The sequence below is a fragment of the Notolabrus celidotus genome, chromosome 2, assembly GCF_009762535.1.
Source record: "Notolabrus celidotus isolate fNotCel1 chromosome 2, fNotCel1.pri, whole genome shotgun sequence".
NCBI classification, from domain to species: Eukaryota; Metazoa; Chordata; class Actinopteri; order Labriformes; family Labridae; genus Notolabrus; species Notolabrus celidotus.
The window spans coordinates 25,795,243-25,813,503 of record NC_048273.1 but is presented as its reverse complement, the minus strand read 5'-3'; the positions used below and the strand labels follow the sequence as shown (position 1 = coordinate 25,813,503).

The following is an 18,261-nucleotide window of genomic DNA, read 5'->3' as shown; positions in this document are numbered from 1 at the left end:
CTGTTTGATTTTTAAATGTATGCATCTCCAGATTATTTATATAAACACACTCGATGACACTGTGATTTTTTTTTATTTCCCTTTATTTGTATATATCCTTTATCTTGAGAGGCTGCCCCTATCTGACCTTTGTGATTACTCCTTTAGAGACTGCTCCTTGGTGACCTCAGGGACTGAAGTCATCTCTAACTCAGACTGGGGGGCTGTATGAATGCTGTGGCTCAGTGGTTAGAGTCAGTCGTCTATCAATGGAAGGTTGGTGGTTTGATTCCAGTTCCTGCAGTCACATTTTCTGTGCTGTCTGTATAAACCTTATTTTTGCATCAGGGTTAATACTGCTTTGTAATTGCATATAACAGAAAAATGTAATGACTTGAACGTTAAATATTTACCTTGCTTTTAAGAAAAAATAAAAGCACCTCCAGTTTATGTGCTCGTATTTCTGTCCGTACAGTCTGTGGTGTGTTATTTCCGAGCCTACTGAGGTCACTGTGGGGCAGTTCCTGAAACAGCTGTGTCCCTTTATCAAGACCTGAGGACTGATAAAATAGGTACGAAATAAACTCTCTTAAACACATTCAGACTGTATAACTTACATTATTTTAGAATAAATCCTCCTTACCAGGCTGCCCCCTACTGACCTTTGTGATTACTTCTTTAGAGACTTCCCCTTGGTGACCTCTGGGACTGAAGTCATCCCTAACTCAGACCCGGGGACTGTTTGAATGCTGTGGCTCAGTGGTTAGGGTTGGTCGTCTATCAATGGGAAGGTTGGCGGTTAGATTCCAGCTCCTGCAGTCACATTTTCTGTGCTCTCTGTATAAACCTTCACGTTGTAAATCTGCCTGTGTCTCTTTGAAGACTTGCTTATTCTTGCATCAGGGTTAATACTGCTTTGTAATTGCATATAACAGAAAAATGTAATGACTTCAACATTAAATATTTACCTTGCTTTTAAGAAAAAATAAAAGCACCTCCAGTTTATGTGCCCTTATTTCTGTCCATACAGTCTGTGGTGTGTTATTTCCTAGCCTCATGAGGTCACTGTTGAGCAGTTCCTGAAAACAGCTGTGTCCCTTTGTCAAGAGCTGAGGACTGATAAAATATGTATGAAATAAACTCTCTTAAATACATTCAGACTGTATAACTTAGATTATTTTAGATAAATCCTCCTTACCAAGACTCTCAGTACACAAGGACAACAATGAATGCCACTCCTATGGCTAGACCTTTCAAAGAAAAGCACAACAGTAACCAAAAGATGGGCATATCTGGGAGTTTATACTTACATCAAACTACTGAATCAACGTGAAAGTTCCTGGATTTCCAAGTTAAGACTACCCTGGCCTTAATGAGGCTTTAGCGCTTACTCATTTCCTGTAAGGTGTCGCCAATTGTTGTGGGATATAGATGTTTGAATACATAGATATGTTTTTTATACAAACACTCTGGGACTTTCCCTTTTATTTCCCTTCATTTGTATATATCCTTTATCTTGAGAGGCTGCCCCCTACTGACCTTTGTGATAACTTCTTTAGAGACTTCCCCTTGGTGACCTCAGGGACTGAAGTCATCTCTAACTCAGACTGGGGGGCTGTATGAATGCTGTGGCTCAGTGGTTGGAGTCAGTCGTCTATCAATGGAAGGTTGGTGGTTTGATTCCAGCTCCTACAGTCACATGTGAAGTTACAAGTGCTCTTGGGCAAGACACTGAACCCCAAATTGCTCCCGCTGTTGTTCAGCGGTGTGTGAATGTGTATGAATGAGATTAGCTAATACTGATGGTCCCTTACTATAGCAGTCTCTATCATCAGTGAGTGAATGTGGTGTGAATGGGTGAATGTGACGAGTCTTGTAAAAGTGCTTTGAGTGCTCAGAAAGACAAGAAAAACGTTATATAAGTACAAGTCTATTTACCATTTACCCTTCACTCACCCTTTGTGTATATAAGTTCTGTTTCACCACATGTATCTGTGACTTCCTGAAGAAGGACGGACACCCAAACAAGTTAGAGTAAATAGTTTTGAATTATGTTGCCGGTTTAAAATGACATTTGAACAATTATTCTTGAGATGAGTGCTCCGGTTTTTCCTCTTTTTTCAATATTATAAGAAACAGATGCAATTGGTCACAGATAAGTTAAGACCTCAATGCCATCAAGTATCAACTCTACTGCAGTTTGAAAAAAGAAAACAATAAATAAAGACTAATACTATGTGAAATGTACACCTGTCAAGAATTGTAACACTTTTTCAAGTCCTTATGAACGTATAAAATTATTTTACATCACAGATTTTAACCATCTTTGTTCATACATCTTTAAACTTAACACATCATGAGTGTGTTATTTCTAGACTTGTCCTGGCCACAACAGGCAGCAGCACAGTAAACAAAGTTTATGACAAACAATAAGCAGCCAATAAATTAACTGTGACTGTAATACATTAAAAACACGAATTAACAAATCAAATGACAAACTTTTTTCCAAATCATCCCAAACATATCAAACAGAAGATCTGCAGTCAGACATTTCTGCCTCCAAGCCGTTTCCCATCACCACAAAATCACCCAAAGAGAGTAGTTCATTGAGTTTCAGGTCTTCTTGTAATTTGTTCAAAGCAAAAAGAGCAACAAACAAGTTTAAGAAATGTATGTACAAGTGCAGATGCACTTGACTTTAGCATCAAAAACAATTGAGTATAAATAATGAGAAGCTTGGTTGAGTAATAAAGGGAAACTCTGCATTGCACAACAGCTACATTTGTTTCATTAGTAATTATTTGTTCACAGACTATTGGCAGCAGTTTCTGCCTTTACAAGGCCATCAACAGGCTGATATTTGTATCAACCATCTGAAAGTGACTTTTAACAATACTTAAATGACCTTAATCTTTTTAAATATAATATATGAATTAATTTGGACACAAACAATCTGCTTTTTTTTCTCTTTCTTTTGACTTTACATGAGATGAGTCCAAGCTGACTCACTGAAATGCAACATGTTTTGTTTGCTTTATTGATTTCGGCAAATTATTACCCAGGTGTAAACAAAAACTTACTGGAATACTCTTTTTTTGTCACTGAGTGATAAACAAATCAAGACCTGTTTGCACACAGGCATGAAACCACTAAAACAGCAATCGCACAGCTGCATGCAAGAAACACAGCAAAACCTATAATCACACAATATTTATGTACATAGTGGTACTGTCTTTCCCATTAAAAAAAGAGCTTCTCAATAAAATAATTCATACAAACACCCGTTTGTGTTGTTTAATAGAGACTTCCTGCTGCCCTTAGGGATTTGTTCAGGACCTGTTGTGTAATTTAAGGGTCTGAGTGGGCACTTCCTTTTTTCTGTTCCCTGTGAGTCTAAAATCAGAGCCAGAGGCCGGGACAGACTTGCGTAAATCATTGAGCAATCCGTTTTTTGCCTGTGAAATCCGGCAGCTCTCTCTGTGTATAATAGTGTTTCAGTCTCCATTTGCTACTTCTGTGTGACTGTTCTGGGCTATGAAGGTAAAATGCACGGAATAACCAGAAGCTGTGTCCTGTTTTTATGGATTCAAACACTGACACTAGTAAAGAGTCAAGGTAAGATCACGCAGTCTGCTTCTTTTACTTTACAGTTTCATTTTTGTTTGGCATTTCGTCTAGGAAATCAAAACTAATAAGTATCTTTTTTTATTGTTCTTGCTTCTTCACAGACTGTACACGTCAGCAGTTTTTTAACAGTCCCCTGTTTGATGCAAATTTTGACACAACTTCTCTGGAGGCCAGTTACTCCCCAGGAAGACAAGTGAGAGTGGGCTGCAATGTGGGCTTCAGTGGCTTCTTCAAACTGATCTGTGCCGATGGAAAATGGGAGTCAAAAGGAACCAAATGTCAACGTAAGTTTAATTACTTGTGGTTTTTGAAATAGATGAATATGCCCACATTTTGTGTATACCTGTAATGATATATAGCTAAGTGATGTGTCAGTTTTTAACTGGCCGATTAGAGTGCCTATACATAACCTGAAACCTCAAGCCAAATATTTACTAAAGACTTGATCTGTGAATTTGTCTCCCAAGGTTTAAAAAAAAATATTTGCGACATGAAGGATCAGTGAATCATAGTCTATGTTTATTTTACTTTTTATTACAAACTCTGCCTATTTCTGTACACTAGAGGAGCGCAGGGAGTTGGGACTTGCAAAAAGATATAAAAAATTTAAAAATGAACCATTTAGGGAAGTTGGTCGGACCACTAATTTTACTCATCAAGGCTCAGTTTTGTGTCCTTGGGCCAACTTTAATGAAACCTTTCCATTACCTAAATATCTCTTAATTATTGAACACTGTAAGGGTTTTCTTTCAAACTGTATCAGGGGTTTGTGCAGACTTGTGAAGGTGTGCAGGGGTAACTTTTTTTTTTTTAAAGATATATTTTTGGGCTTTTTTCACCTTTATTGGACAGGAAAGCTGTAGAGAGACAGGAAATGTGGGGAGTAGAGAGTGGGGGAAGACGTGCAGTAAATGGTCTACCAGTCAGGAGTCAAACCGGCGACCTCTGTGACGACAGCCTGTATACGTGGGGCGCTTAGACCGCTAGGCCACCAGCATTTACAACAGTGTACCAACAAATAATATGCTACTCTCAGTTGACAAGACAAACTACTTGCAGCTAAATGTTTCCCAGTCCTGAAAGTTGGTTTTATCATTAGTCCCGACTCTGACAAGGCAAATAGCCAATCATAGTTTGGGATTTTGGGGCGCCAATCAGATATTTGCGGGGGCATTCTATCCATGGCCACCCTCTATGGACGCCTAACTGGACATGATGACATGCTTTGAATTCAAAGTTATTTAGTTGAAGTGAACAGAGATCATTCTTTCATTTATTTAGTCATCAAAGCTCCTTTGAGAAACTTTCAGCTTGTATTGATTTAGGGGACAAAGCAGTACATCCTGTAATGTTTTCACAAACATTGTCAGCCTGTGTTATTTTAACACTAAAATGTATCACTCTTACAAAATGTCCCCTGGTGGTTTTAAACATTACTGTTACTATTTTACAATGTCATTTAGCAGACGCTTTTATCCAAAGTGACGTACATACGAGAACAAGAACAACACAAGCAAAGATCTAGACAAGAGGAAACAAGATCAGTAAGAGTAACAAAGTGCTTCAAGTCCATTTGGATTTTTTCTAGTAAAATAAGGAACATCTACAATGAAGCAACCAAACAACTTAAGACCTTCCATTATCATCATCAACAATTAACTTGTCATCACCACAATAATTACCAAAGTACCAAGTTCTGGATCACTCCAGAGCTGAACACAGATTCCCAGAGTAGAGCAGGACAGTGCGAGTCAACTGTAGCTGGAAGACACAATCTGCTGCTGGGTACAACAGTGGAGAACAGTCTAGCTAAGTGCACAGTGTTTCCTAAAGAGCTGGGTCTTTAGCTGTCTTTTGAAAGTAGAGAGGGACTCTGCAGATCGAATTGAGTTGTAAAAGTTATTCATCTTGTGGCTGATGGCTTGGTTTGCTATAGTGGGTCACAGAGAGGAGTCATTGTTAATTTAAGTCTTTTTTTGTAAACAAATTGTAACTCCTCACAGGAGCTTTAAGCTCATTATGAATGCAGAGCTTTCAGTCGTGTTTGTAGTATGGTTTTTTGGCGTTTTCTGAAGCAGCTTGTCTTAAAATCGACAACTTATTTCTACTGCAGGACACAATCCCTCAGCTTAGTACATATTCATGAAAAGCAAGGGATCCCTCATGATCTGATTTTTAGTTTACTTATTTCACAATTATACAAAAACACAAGTCACGTGAAGAGATTATAAACTCACACGTCTAGGTGTGTTGGAAACCTTTTCAAGGTCTACAAGTAAAACCACATCCAGAGTGTAGTTACAAAACCATCAAAACAACCTCAATACTACAGCTCAGATATGCATGTGCACAGATTTAATTATAAATAGAATACATTAGTTTTTAAAAAGGTAAGAAGCATGAGATGTTGGTCTTCTACGGTATGACCAACAACTTCTTAAAGTCATTGTTGTTATGCCAAATTATGTTTCTGTCAGCAGAATTTCATACACTTTTTTTCACACAACCAAAAACATTGAGAAATAAATATTCCTTTTTTACAAGTTTGTGCCGAGATATTAGATAGAAAGCTGAATCTGAAGTGACTTCCAATTTCAATACAGGTAGAAAGGCAGAGTGTCATTAACACGCACTGCTTACAGCAGATAATGTCATTGAATTATATAAACAACATTTTTGTCTTTTCCTCTCTCTTTCTTTTGAAGTAAGATCGTGTGGTCATCCTGGCGATGCCCAGTTTGCAGATTTCCAGCTGAAAGAAGGAGACGACTTTGTGTTTGGGTCACAAGTTGTGTACACCTGTCAAACAGGGTATGAAAATATAAAATCACAATTAAAACTGTAAAACGTTGACTTCTGCTCAACAGTGACTTCACGTCTATTGTCTTCGTTATGCTGGTTTCAGTTATCAGATGGTCAGTAGGAGTAACTCTCGGCGCTGCATGGCTGAAGGCTGGGATGGAATTGTTCCTGTCTGTGAGGGTATGAGCCAATACAGAGCATCATTATGATCTTGTGCATGTTTATTTCTAAATTCCATCCCTCAGACATAAAGATTTTATTGCTCGACTGACTGTGCATGTATGTTTAAGTTGATGTTTCCTTTTCCAGCCCGTCAGTGCCAAGTGATTCATGTGGATGACAACGTTCTGGTGACAGGGGATCCAGAGGAAGCGACCTATGGAAATGTGTTGGGATTTAGGTGCAAGTCCAACGCACATGTTCTAAAGGGTTCACCAGAGATATATTGTGACGAAAATGGAGAGTGGAGCAGCAAAGAGCCAACATGTGAAGGTAAAGTATATAGGCTGTATGAAAACTGGAAAAAACATTTAGGTCCTAATTTAAGCTAACAAGGGAGGGAAAATGAAGGGAAGAGGGGAAAAAGAGACCGAAACATACATGCATTAAAGACAAAGGAATGGGCTTTCTGATGGTATTGTAAAACATTAGAAAACTTCAACATAGAGCGTACAGTAGGACGGACATTAGTGGTTTTGGTCAGAGGTTCTTGAAGTGAGCGAGATTAGGTGGTAAAGATGACCCTGTCTGCAGCAGTGGATGACATAGCTTTGGTGCTGGATCTCCTGCCAGCTTTGACAGTTAACAGTAGTGATGGGTCAGAAAGATGAACAACACAGTCGGCCAAGGCATAAGACTGTTAAAAAATAAAACTACATGAGCACACAAGCACAACCCAACTGGTGCTACAAATGTAAATATTTTTCAAAGGACATTTATTTTTTAATATAATATTTTTCATTATATGACTACTTCTTTCATTTTATCATTACATTTATTATTTATTCTGTGTTTTACTTCTAATTTTCCCCTTTAACAGCCACAACAATAATCAGCATCTTGAATTTCCTAATTCAAATGCAATTTCACATTTTTACATGTGTGAGTTTTACCAGCAGTATCTTGCCAGTGAGGGAAAAAAAAGATTCATGAAATTTCTAAAAAATGAAATAATAAATGAACAAAGCACAACAGTAATCTGCTTTTATGAATTCATTCCACAAATTTGCACTGTTAAAAAATGCCATTTAAGGACAAACTTGAAGCAAATGTACTGTTTATACTAACTTTGAATTCCATTTCAATAAAGGAAACTTAGAGAAAAGGTCTGTAATTTTACACATGACTTTTACGCCTAGTATAAGCTGGCTCCTAATTTTACTAACCGGAGAAGGCAAACTTAAATTGAGCATTAATTTTGTTCTTTTATGCCTGTCTGAATGTCTCCAATGCATTTAATGTTTTAATGTAAAGCACATTGAGTTGCCCTCGTGTATGAAATGCGCTATACAAATAAAGCTGCCTTGCCTTGCCATTAACAAGTGTTTCTTTTGAGATAACACAAACTAACAAACAAAAAAGGAAACTATGTGAAATCTGTAAAATCATTGGTGTCATGGGTGTCTAATTGAGAATATGTAGTGTGAAAATAATATCAAAATCCAAAAGAGTAGGAGAGGAGATGTCCTCACACATGCAGAACCAGAGAGTGACTGAAGGACTGCAGCTTGTTAATTGTAGGATGGAGCAGTCAGGTGTGGTCAGTTAACCTGATGAGCCATCCTACAAACCAGTGAGAAAACAAATAATAAGAAACCATCTGTTTAATCAGTGTCTAATGTTCATTTCCAGTTTCATAATCAATTGTTCATTTTCACACGTATCCATTCCTCAACAGAGATCAAATGTTCAGTACCTGTGATTGATAATGGACGCATGACTGGAGATTTGCGAGATTACAGGGAAAATGAAGTCCTGCATTTTGTTTGTCATACAAAGTTCCAAAAACAGAGCGAAATACTTTCAAAATGCATAAAACTGGGAAATTCAGCTGCGTTTAGCCCTGCACCTGTCTGTGAACGTAAGTATGGACTAATAATTAATGTAACACTGATTAATGAATGGTTGTCACAGTATTAGTTAGCCTCTTTTAACAAACTGATAAACATGTTATTTTATTTTTTATCCCAACAGCAACAAAATGTAAACTGCCCACCCATTTTAGAGGATCCAGTTACGACCCTGAATACACAACTGTGTTCTCACCTGGTGAGAGAGTCACAGTCAATTGTGGTGACAAGTATTATATTACTACACCTCTGATCACGTCAGCCACATCTACATGTATGGATGATGGAAATTGGGATATCACACCTTTATGCCAAGGTATGAAACCACATGGTAGCTTAGTAACCTGTCAGAGACAGATTATGAGCCTGTTGTTTTCTATTCTGTGTGAATCAATCATTAAACTAATCAATCTCATGATTCATTGAAGAGACATAAGTTTTTCTCTTGTTCTAGAGGTCAGATGCAGAAATGAAAAAGGCCTGAATGTGAATTATTGGGGTGTCAGATGGAACCACTTACTAAGACTGGATGACACTGTAAGTTATAACTGTCAGACTGGATACAGGGCAAAATCCAACCAAGCCACATGCACCAGAGATGGATGGACTCCGGAACCACTTTGTGAAGGTATAGTGAAGTTAACCTAGAAATGATGACATGAGTCTTCAGACTGGCACGTGGGTGATGCTGGGAGGAGGCAGAGTTCGGTCAATATATCTGTACTTACCTGGCTTTCCCACAAATAATATGGCTGTGTTAAATACTGTAAAATTTGGTGTATGAAATACACTTTTAATGTCATCTAAAAAGTGTAAAATGCAGAGTAATGTAGTCTATTTTGTCCAGAAGAAGTTACCAAGAAGATGGTGCTCGAATACTCAACAACAGCTTTAATGCACAAAGCATTCTGGATACATGTGAGGCAGACTAGTCTTGCAGAACCATTTTTAAACTATTTTCTTCCTTATTGGGTCATAATCATGTATTTAAAGACTATCGTGGTATGTTAATAGGTTCAACCCCAATTCCACAAAAGTCAGGACGCTTTATAAAGTATTAATAAGAACAGATTTTGATGGCATGTCAAATCAACTAAAGGGTATCTCCAGTTGAAGATAGTGCAAAGATAATATTTTAAACTTTGGAATATTTCATTATTTTATGAAACATGTCTGCTCATTTTAAATTTGATGGTAGGAACCTGCTTTAAAACAGTTGGGACAGAGGCATGTTTGTCATTGTGAATTAAATGGTACATTTCATTTCTTTTTCAGTAAGAACATGCACAAAAAAGATGGTCTTGAATGCAAACATAGTGAGCAACGATAAGGAGTCATACATTTATGATGAAAGGGTCAGGTATGTCTGCAAGGATGGATATGAAGGAGAATTTACTCTCACCTGTATGGGAAATCGGTGGAATGGAAATGCACAATGTACAGGTAAGAAAGAATGGATAATAATTCATTGTTGACATGCTCTGTTTGATTTTTAAATGTATGCATCTCCAGATTTTCTCCTAACTCCATATTGATCATTTATAAGAGAAACAGCAAAAATCTTGTCTGACGGCTGAAAAAAATAACAGTGATCAAGTCTCCCGGATGACTGCTGTTATGAAAACCTCATCATTCAGTGCTGTAGGGACCCCATACAGCAGCCCTAATATCAGTGAAACGCGGTTTCTTTCATTTAATCATACATCTACGCAAACAAACAATAAATGTGTCTATAATACCTCCAATATGTGGAGCTTCATCTTGCAGTAAATACAATTATAGTTGTGTGTGCTGGTTAAACTTGCTTTCCTTTGTGACAAGACTTCTCATTTTAAACATGTTTGAATTAGAGCAACTGGAGCATATATGAATGACCAAATAATTTCACTGAATCTGTTTCAGTGAAAAGGTGTCAACAAATGGACATCCCAGGTGCATATATTATCCAGAATAACAGGAGAATTTACGACCATGACCAACAAGTCATATATAGATGCCAGGAAGATCCTTACCAACAGATTACTGTTACCTGTCAAAAAGGTGAATGGACTGGGGTTCAGAGCTGTCAAGGTAAGAACCTACAACTACAACACTTATAGGCTTAATGCATGATTATAGTTAAAAATATTATGGACTTTCAGTTACTTTGTTTCCTTTGTTGTGGAGTATTCCTTATGTCTCCAAAATGTTGAAATGCTGGAACAGTTCAACTCTAATTGTTAGGTCAGGTTAGGTCAGGTCAGGTTAGGTTGGGTTAGGTCAGGTCAGGTCAGGTTAGGTTAGGGCAGGTCAGGTCAGGTTAGGTCGGGTTAGGTTAGGGCAGGTCAGGTTAGGTCGGGTTAGGTCAGGTCAGGTTAGGTTGGGTTAGGTCAGGTCAGGTTAGGTCAGGTTAGGTTAGGGCAGGTCAGGTCAGGTTAGGTCGGGTTAGGTTAGGGCAGGTCAGGTTAGGTCGGGTTAGGTCAGGTCAGGTTAGTTTAAGTCAGGTCAGGTTAGGTTATGTCAGGTTAGGTCAGGTTGGGTCAGGTCAGGTTAGGGCAGGTCAGGTTAGGTCGGGTCAGGTTAGGTCAGGTCAGGTTAGTTTAAGTCAGGTTAGGTCAGGTTAGGTTGGGTTAGGTCAGGTCAGGTTAGGGCAGGTCAGGTTAGGTCGGGTTAGGTCAGGTTAGGTCAGGTTAGTTTAAGTCAGGTCAGGTTAGGTTATGTCAGGTTAGGTCAGGTTAGGTTATGTCAGGTTAGGTCAGGTTAGGTTATGTCAGGTTAGGTCAGGTTAGGTTATGTCAGGTTATGTCAGGTTAGGTCAGGTTAGTTTAGGTCAGGTTAGGTTAGATTAGGTCAGGTCGGGTCAGGTTAGGTCAGGTTAGGTTAGGTTGGGTTAGGTCAGGTTAGGTTTGGTCGGGTTAGGTCAGGTTAGGTTTGGTCGGGTTAGGTCAGGTTGGGTTGGGTTAGGTTAGGTTAGTAGCATAGCTCTGTTAAGAATAGCTGTGTGCGTAAGTGTGAAACGTAGAGTGAGTGAGAGTGAAAGAGGATGTGACGTCTGTGTGAAGTGACTGTGAGCGAGTGGACAGACTGAGAGAAAAGAGAATGAGAGAGAGAAAGTTAGCAGCAAGAATTATAGTGTGTTTATAACATCTGTAAGTGCAGTTTGTAGACCACTAATAACGCCATGACTCCTTGAGACCAAGTCGGACTGGTGTCTACTGCTTACCACCAGCTGCATAGAAGTTGAAGTGTAAGGGGTGAGCCCCAAAGTTAGACCAAGCTCGGCCCTGGAGCAGACCTGTAAGTCTCCTCTGTGCTCCCCGACTATGGTCTGGAAGCTGAAGCAGTGAAAGGTTAACATTTGGTCAGGTTAGTTTAGGTTAGATTAGGTTAGGTTAGGTTAGGTTAGATTAGGTTACTTTATTTATACCCGTATGTAGATTTGTTTTGCAACAAAATGATTATACCCAGTTTGACATCCAGTTATAAAACAACACAAACATAAAACCATACAAACCAATCAGAATTGACAAACTATGAAAACAAGAAAACATGATATAAAAGTACTCCAGCTCCACCAACCATAATTTAAAGGAGGGATAAAAAATATCACAGAATGAGATATGTACATAAAAGTAGCACCAAAAAATATATTTAAAAACAATCATTAATGCTAAAAGAAAAGTATGTGCAAATATCATGTTTAAATATTGTATACTTAGCTAGGTTTATTTCATGACACGTAAGTATGAAGCCGTCCCTCTGTCCCTCCAAACAAGACAAAGGTGTCTGCTAGAAAAAGATATGGCATTTCATGTGGAAGCCATGCAGAAACAATTAGTGCAGTCAGCGTCAATGCTAATAGTGATGTGATTAAAGTCTGAAATTAATGTAGGGTTGTTGTTTTGTTTTTACAGAAATATTTTAATGCATTGAATAAGTGTTCACTAGAAAACCACAAATGTAAACTTGTTACATTAAAACATGTCTAATAACATCCCGACCTCCACGTTGGAAACAGACAGATATTGACATTGTCACACTCAAGAGACTCAGCAAAGGCATAGAGGGGAAGGCCCTTTCTTCTTTTTTCTTTCAATGGTCTTTTTATTGAACAACACTCATGACAAAACACAAAAGCACATGACAATTGACATACAGAAAGAAATAGCCACAGAATAGTTACAAACGATAAGGTAAAGATCAGTTAGTCAAATAGACCAAAAAAAAAACAACAGGACACAAACAAACAATCAGATATACAGTTCAGTTTTTATAAAAAAGAAAAAAGGCCAGGCTGCGTTTAGCACGCCATCACAATTGGGAAGGCCCTTTCTTCTGGTGTCCTCTGTCTGAATATAACTTTTCTCTTTGTTTTTTATTGACAGGATGTCCAAAAATTGAAATTGCAAATGGATTTGTTGTTGCTGAAGAAGATGACAAAGCGTACTACACCTGCTATGATGGTTATAAACTTTTCACCAATGGCTGGTGGGGCGAAGCCATATGCATAAGCAAACGGTGGACTGGACTTGAAGACTGCATTGGTAATGAATCTTTGTTACAGGACGAGTTAAAAGCAGCAGTTAATGCATCCTGCCCTATTTCTCATTTGGTGGTGGTTTGAATTCTTTCAATGCTTGTTTTTTACCAAACCTCCAATTTTCGAAGTGATGATGTTAGTTTGTAGAAATATACAAACCCCATGTTTGTAATCATGTCCACTCCAGAGAACAGTCAGTGTGGAGAGCCTCCTGTGATTCCCAATGGGAGGGTCACACCTAGAACTCGACGATCTCTCCAGCTTGAATGTGACAATGGATTCAATGCTCAGGTTCAAAGATTGACCTGCGAAGGGGGAAACTGGTATTTTGGTGGATTCTCACCTGAGACACTGTGTATCCGTGAGTCATGAGTCATCTTCAGTTTGTTTTTGATCTAATGTAAGTAGTATTAAAAGACTATAGGTTGTTGACTCGAAACATGCATGTTATATGTTCCAGATTCCATCAAACCCTGCAACCCACCACCTAGAGTTGCGAATGCAGTAATCATGGCGTCTTTTCAAAAGCAATACTTGTCTGGCTCTGAAGTAGTTTATGTGTGCCGTGAGGAGTACAGAGCTGAGGGAGACGACAGGATTCAATGCATAGATGGCCAGTGGGAACAGAAGAACTTCATATGTACATGTAAGTAGGTGAAAGAGATTTCATAACAAAAAGATTCAAGTAGATTGAAGGCGAGTGTAAAATTCTGAATACCACCAATAATGGAATTGTATTTACATGGTCCAGACTTGTGGTGATTAGTTTCCATGGTTCAGGTTATAGCTCATTGCTAATCAAGGAAAACTCAACCACCATGAGATATTTTTACTAAGGATGCACAATATATGTTATGTTTTTTTTAGCTGATACCGATATCCTATAATAACCTACCCTTGATGGCCAATACCAACACGATTACTGGCACTTTGTTTTTTTTCAGTTTCGTATTTAAAAGTGTTTAGTTTCATCACACCTGAGGGTAAGAAAGGCCGAGATTTAGTGAGCAAAAGTGCTCAAATTCCGAGATTACCGTCAGAATTCATAGATTAACATTACAGTCAGAATTCTGAGATTAACATTACAGTCAGAATTCTGAGATTAACATTACAGTCAGAATTCTGAGATCAAAGTCAGATTTCTGACCCTAAAGTCAGGATATTCAAAAAAAAAAAAGAGGGGGGTGGGGTTCCTGGCCTAACCTTGCAAAAGGTCAGTGACCCTAATCCTCTTCTGTATGTACAAATTCACTTAAATTCCTTAAAAAATTGGACACCAAAAAAACGGATGTCTTTCATATTTGCCCTCTTAGGTTTAACCACAATGTTTGTTTTATTGCGAAAAACAACCTGACAGGATGATTAAAAGTCGATTGATTGGTAGATGATTAAACCCACTGCATGTTGAGATCTGATACTGAACTCTGAATTTTCTCCCAAAGCATCCACAGCTCTCCCAGCTGTCCCAGATCCTTTAGCAGCTGTCACAGATCCCGAAGCTCTCCCAGCTGACCCAGATCCCAAAGCAGCTGTCTCAGATCCCAAAGCTCTCCCAGCTGACCCAGATCCCAAAGCAGCTGTCACAGATCCCGAAGCTCTCCCAGCTAACCCAGATCCCAAAGCAGCTGTCTCAGATCCCGAAGCTTTCCCAGCTGACCCAGATCCCAAAGCAGCTGTCTCAGATCCCAAAGCTCTCCCAGCTGACCCAGATCCCAATGTAGCTGTCTAAGATCCCAAAGCTCTACCAGATCCCAACGTGGAGCAGGACTAATTGTTAGAGTTCCACTGAAGTACCAATAAAAATCATCAGAAATGTATATTTTTATGTAACTTTTTGCATGTGTTGTTTGGACAGAAAAAAGAGAAAGAGAAGATGGGTCTGCATTATTTTTATGAAGTAGCTTTCTTATACTGCAACCTTATTGTGTTTCAGTAAATATGAATATGCTGTTGAATATAAGGACATTGCTGTGACATTAATTGTGTTGTCTTCTATTATTTCTAAAAATAAAGCCTATAATGAAAGGGTTCTGTACAACAAGAGTGTGTTAGTGCAATATTGTAATATAGTTTTTTAAAAGCAGCATTTTGTTTGTGCAGTTTTTAAAGATTTTACTTTCAACCACAAAACTTAAACTGTTAAACTGTTTTCAATCCTGGCATAACTCAAGCACAAAGTGACTATTGGCTTCCAAACCTCAGCTTCATCATGTCGCAAAATTTCTCTTTGGCAGGAGTCTCTCTTAAACAAGTGGTATTAAGTTTAATTTCATGGATCAGCTTGTAAATATGAACCAAAATTGCCTCTCAGGACCGGAAAAGGTATATTTTATTTTAATTAAATGTTTGCATTACATACATTGATTAAACATACCAGTTAGAAAAACTACAGTAAGTTGTTTTGGTGCAATAATTAGAAAGCCATTGCAAACTTCTTACATCTTGCAATTGCAGATATATCAGCATAGCAGATGTTCTGTGGTTAGTCTTATTCTGTCACCAAGGAACCTTGTTTATATCACATCCTTTAGTTTAGGAGTTTTTTCTTGAGTTTGGAAATCCTTATGTTGGTAAAGGTATAAACGTAACCTTGGTTAATTTTTGACACAAAATCACCCCAAATGATTATATTGATAATCAATAAAGTTACTGCAATGCAGTGTATATTTCTTAGTATTATATTTGAGCATTACCATATTTATGTAACTTTTAAGTCTGTAGTGGTAAAATAACATGAGTGACACTGTCACTTCAAATAGTACAAAAAATCACAAAATCCAAAAAAACACAAGGAACAACACAGGGCCAGGTTTGAAAAACAATGAACAAACAGAGGAGAGAGGAAACAGAGAAACTAAATACACACAGGTGTGAATCATAGACAACATAAAATATAGACCTAGTATCCGTGACATCACCCATCTGTTCCTGAAGCGCTATTTTGAAGCCAATCTTTGACGAGTGCCATATTGGGGACACTGAGCTCAACCAAACTTTGTCCGAGCTTATGTGAAGTAAAGAGGCGGGTCTTTAGCTTTTTGGCTAACAGCTACAGGGTGCCTGCCTGTCAGTCAAGTCAACCATGTCCTTAAATGGGCAAAACTCAAAATCTTAATATCTTCTGAACTGCAGCTTTATATTCAGACCCAACCGTTATTTTGGACCAGGCTGTAAACATGTTTCTTATTGCCGCAAGAAAGTGTATTTTGAATGGGTGTGTATGTGGTTTCCAGTGTTTCTGCAGCCTCAAACGGATGCTTGATGTTGCGGCTGACTGGCGATTTAACCCAAACAAAAACCGACACGCCGTGGAAGGCTAAGCACGGGAGTTTACCAGTGACGCACACTCACAGAAACAAGACAAAGTACAGAACGGCAAAACTAATGTGGTGTAAGGCGTAGTGGTCAACAGAAAGTGTCACTCCCAACTCACCCTTCCTCGTAACAAAACCAACAGACTACAGGTGTGTGGGAATGATTTGTTACTCTCAGACATACCTGATGATGGCACACCACTGGTAGTTATGGGGGATATGAACATCCACATGGATAAAGCCCAGGCAACTGATTTTATCTCTCTATCATCCTCCTTTGGCTTAAAACAGATTGCAACGCCTCCAACACACAAAGCTGGCAATACACTGGATCTGATACTGATACACAACTGCTCCACAGCTTATCTGAGTGTGACTCCTCTTCACCTCTCTGACCATTACTTTATTCAGTTTTCGCTTGGATTACCAGAATCTCAACAATCCACTACTCAGTTCATATCATACCACAGAAACATTCGGTCAATTGACCCAACTAAGCTGTCTGATGAGGTCTCAGCGGCTATGGCTTCATGTAAAAAGTCCTTCACACTCTCCACTAATGAAGCTACAGACTCATTCTGCTCCTTACTGACCTCCTCTCTGGACAAACTCTGCCCACTGGTGTCCAAGCCTGCCCGAAACACTCCACCCTGTCCCTGGCTCACTTAGGTGATCAGAGAGCAAAGGGCAGGGCTAAGAGCAGCTGAGGAGAAGTGGCGCAAATCCAAACAACCCACTGACTTGACAGACTATCAGCAAAAACTCTCTTCATTCACCTCTGCTTTAAAATCTGCTAAGAAGGCGTTTATCATGCAAAGATCTGTGCTGCCACCGATGCATGCAAACTCTTCTCTGCTTTTACTTCTCTGCTTTCTCCCTCAAACCCACAACCTCCACTATGTTGACCCGGACATGTTTGCCTCGCACTTTACTGACAAGGTGCTACCATCAGTAATAAATTCTCTGAGCCTGACCACCTCAGCTCTCGGCCACCAGCTAGTGATTCCTCACTCAGCTCATTCTCTCCACTGAGTGAGAGCGAAGTCACCAGGCTTCTGCTTGCCTCGAAGCACACAACCTGTCCGCTTGATCTGTTACCCTCACATCTCCTGCAGGGGATTGAGCCCACAATCAGCCCGGCTGTAACAACCATCATTAACTTCTCTCTGTCCACTGGTGTTTTCCCTACTACATTCAAGCAAGCGAGGGTCAGACCATTGCTCAAAAAACCCACTCTCAACCATAGACTGTATAAAATATGGACGTAGTATCCGTGACGTCACCCATCTGTTTCTGAAGAGCTGTTTTGAGACCAATCGTCGGCGGGAGCCATATTGCTTCTGTCGAGCCAGTGTGACGTAAAGAGGCGGAGTTTGAGCCTCCTAGCCAACAGCTACAGTGTTCCCACAGGCAGCTGTGCCTCTCATTGGAAGACTGGCAATCTCAATATCTTCGAAATTGCCGCGTTAGAAAAAAATTCACCCCCCTCACAGTGAGAGCACATCAAGAAATGAGCTATTCAGACTACACTCGTCCTTTGTACCAGGCTGTAAACATGTTTATTTCTGCTGTAAAGATCTTCTTTTTCCCATTCATGTGTATGTGACTTCCGGTACTTCCAGAACCAGCCTCAAGCGGATCCTCGATGAACTTCAGCTTTTAACACTTCCGCATTGGACAATATTTTTAGACCGGAGGTTGCCGCTTGCTCTCAACCCAGCCCAGGTTGAAAATTACAGGCCGGTCTCACTTCTTCCATTCCTTTCAAAAATACTGGAGCACACAGTCTTCAACTAGCTCTCAGAATACTTACAGAACCATGACCTACTTGACCAGTATCAGTCTGGCTTTAGATAGGGCCACTCTACTGAAACTGCACTTTTGTCGGTAACAGAATCGTTGCGTGTGGTTAAAGCAGCGGGTCAGTCTTCAGTTCTCTTGCTGCTGGACC

General features: G+C 39.3%; 1 protein-coding gene across 1 annotated transcript; it reads left to right on the top strand.

Annotated features, from left to right (window-relative positions):
- Window positions 1–3,368: 3,368 nt before the first annotated feature.
- Window positions 3,369–15,034, top strand: LOC117830238 (complement factor H-like). The gene is made up of 14 exons (XM_034708276.1): window positions 3,369–3,594; window positions 3,708–3,890; window positions 6,312–6,417; window positions 6,512–6,588; window positions 6,718–6,900; window positions 8,306–8,488; window positions 8,602–8,793; window positions 8,932–9,105; window positions 9,753–9,920; window positions 10,380–10,547; window positions 12,842–13,000; window positions 13,184–13,357; window positions 13,457–13,642; window positions 14,439–15,034. Exons 1-14 carry the CDS (start codon window positions 3,525–3,527, stop codon window positions 14,723–14,725), a joined length of 2,310 nt encoding a protein of 769 aa, XP_034564167.1. The 5' UTR covers window positions 3,369–3,524; the 3' UTR covers window positions 14,726–15,034.
- Window positions 15,035–18,261: the final 3,227 nt, after the last annotated feature.

What these genes read in the sequence shown, in the direction of transcription:
- LOC117830238 (XM_034708276.1), top strand. Translation starts at nt 3,525, where the DNA reads ATGCACGGAATAACCAGAAGCTGTGTCCTGTTTTTATGGATTCAAACA. An exon ending in AAAAGGAACCAAATGTCAAC is followed by an intron (nt 3,891 to 6,311) that starts GTAAGTTTAATT and finishes TTTCTTTTGAAG; the next exon opens with TAAGATCGTGTGGTCATCCT. An exon ending in CAAAGAGCCAACATGTGAAG is followed by an intron (nt 6,901 to 8,305) that starts GTAAAGTATATA and finishes ATTCCTCAACAG; the next exon opens with AGATCAAATGTTCAGTACCT.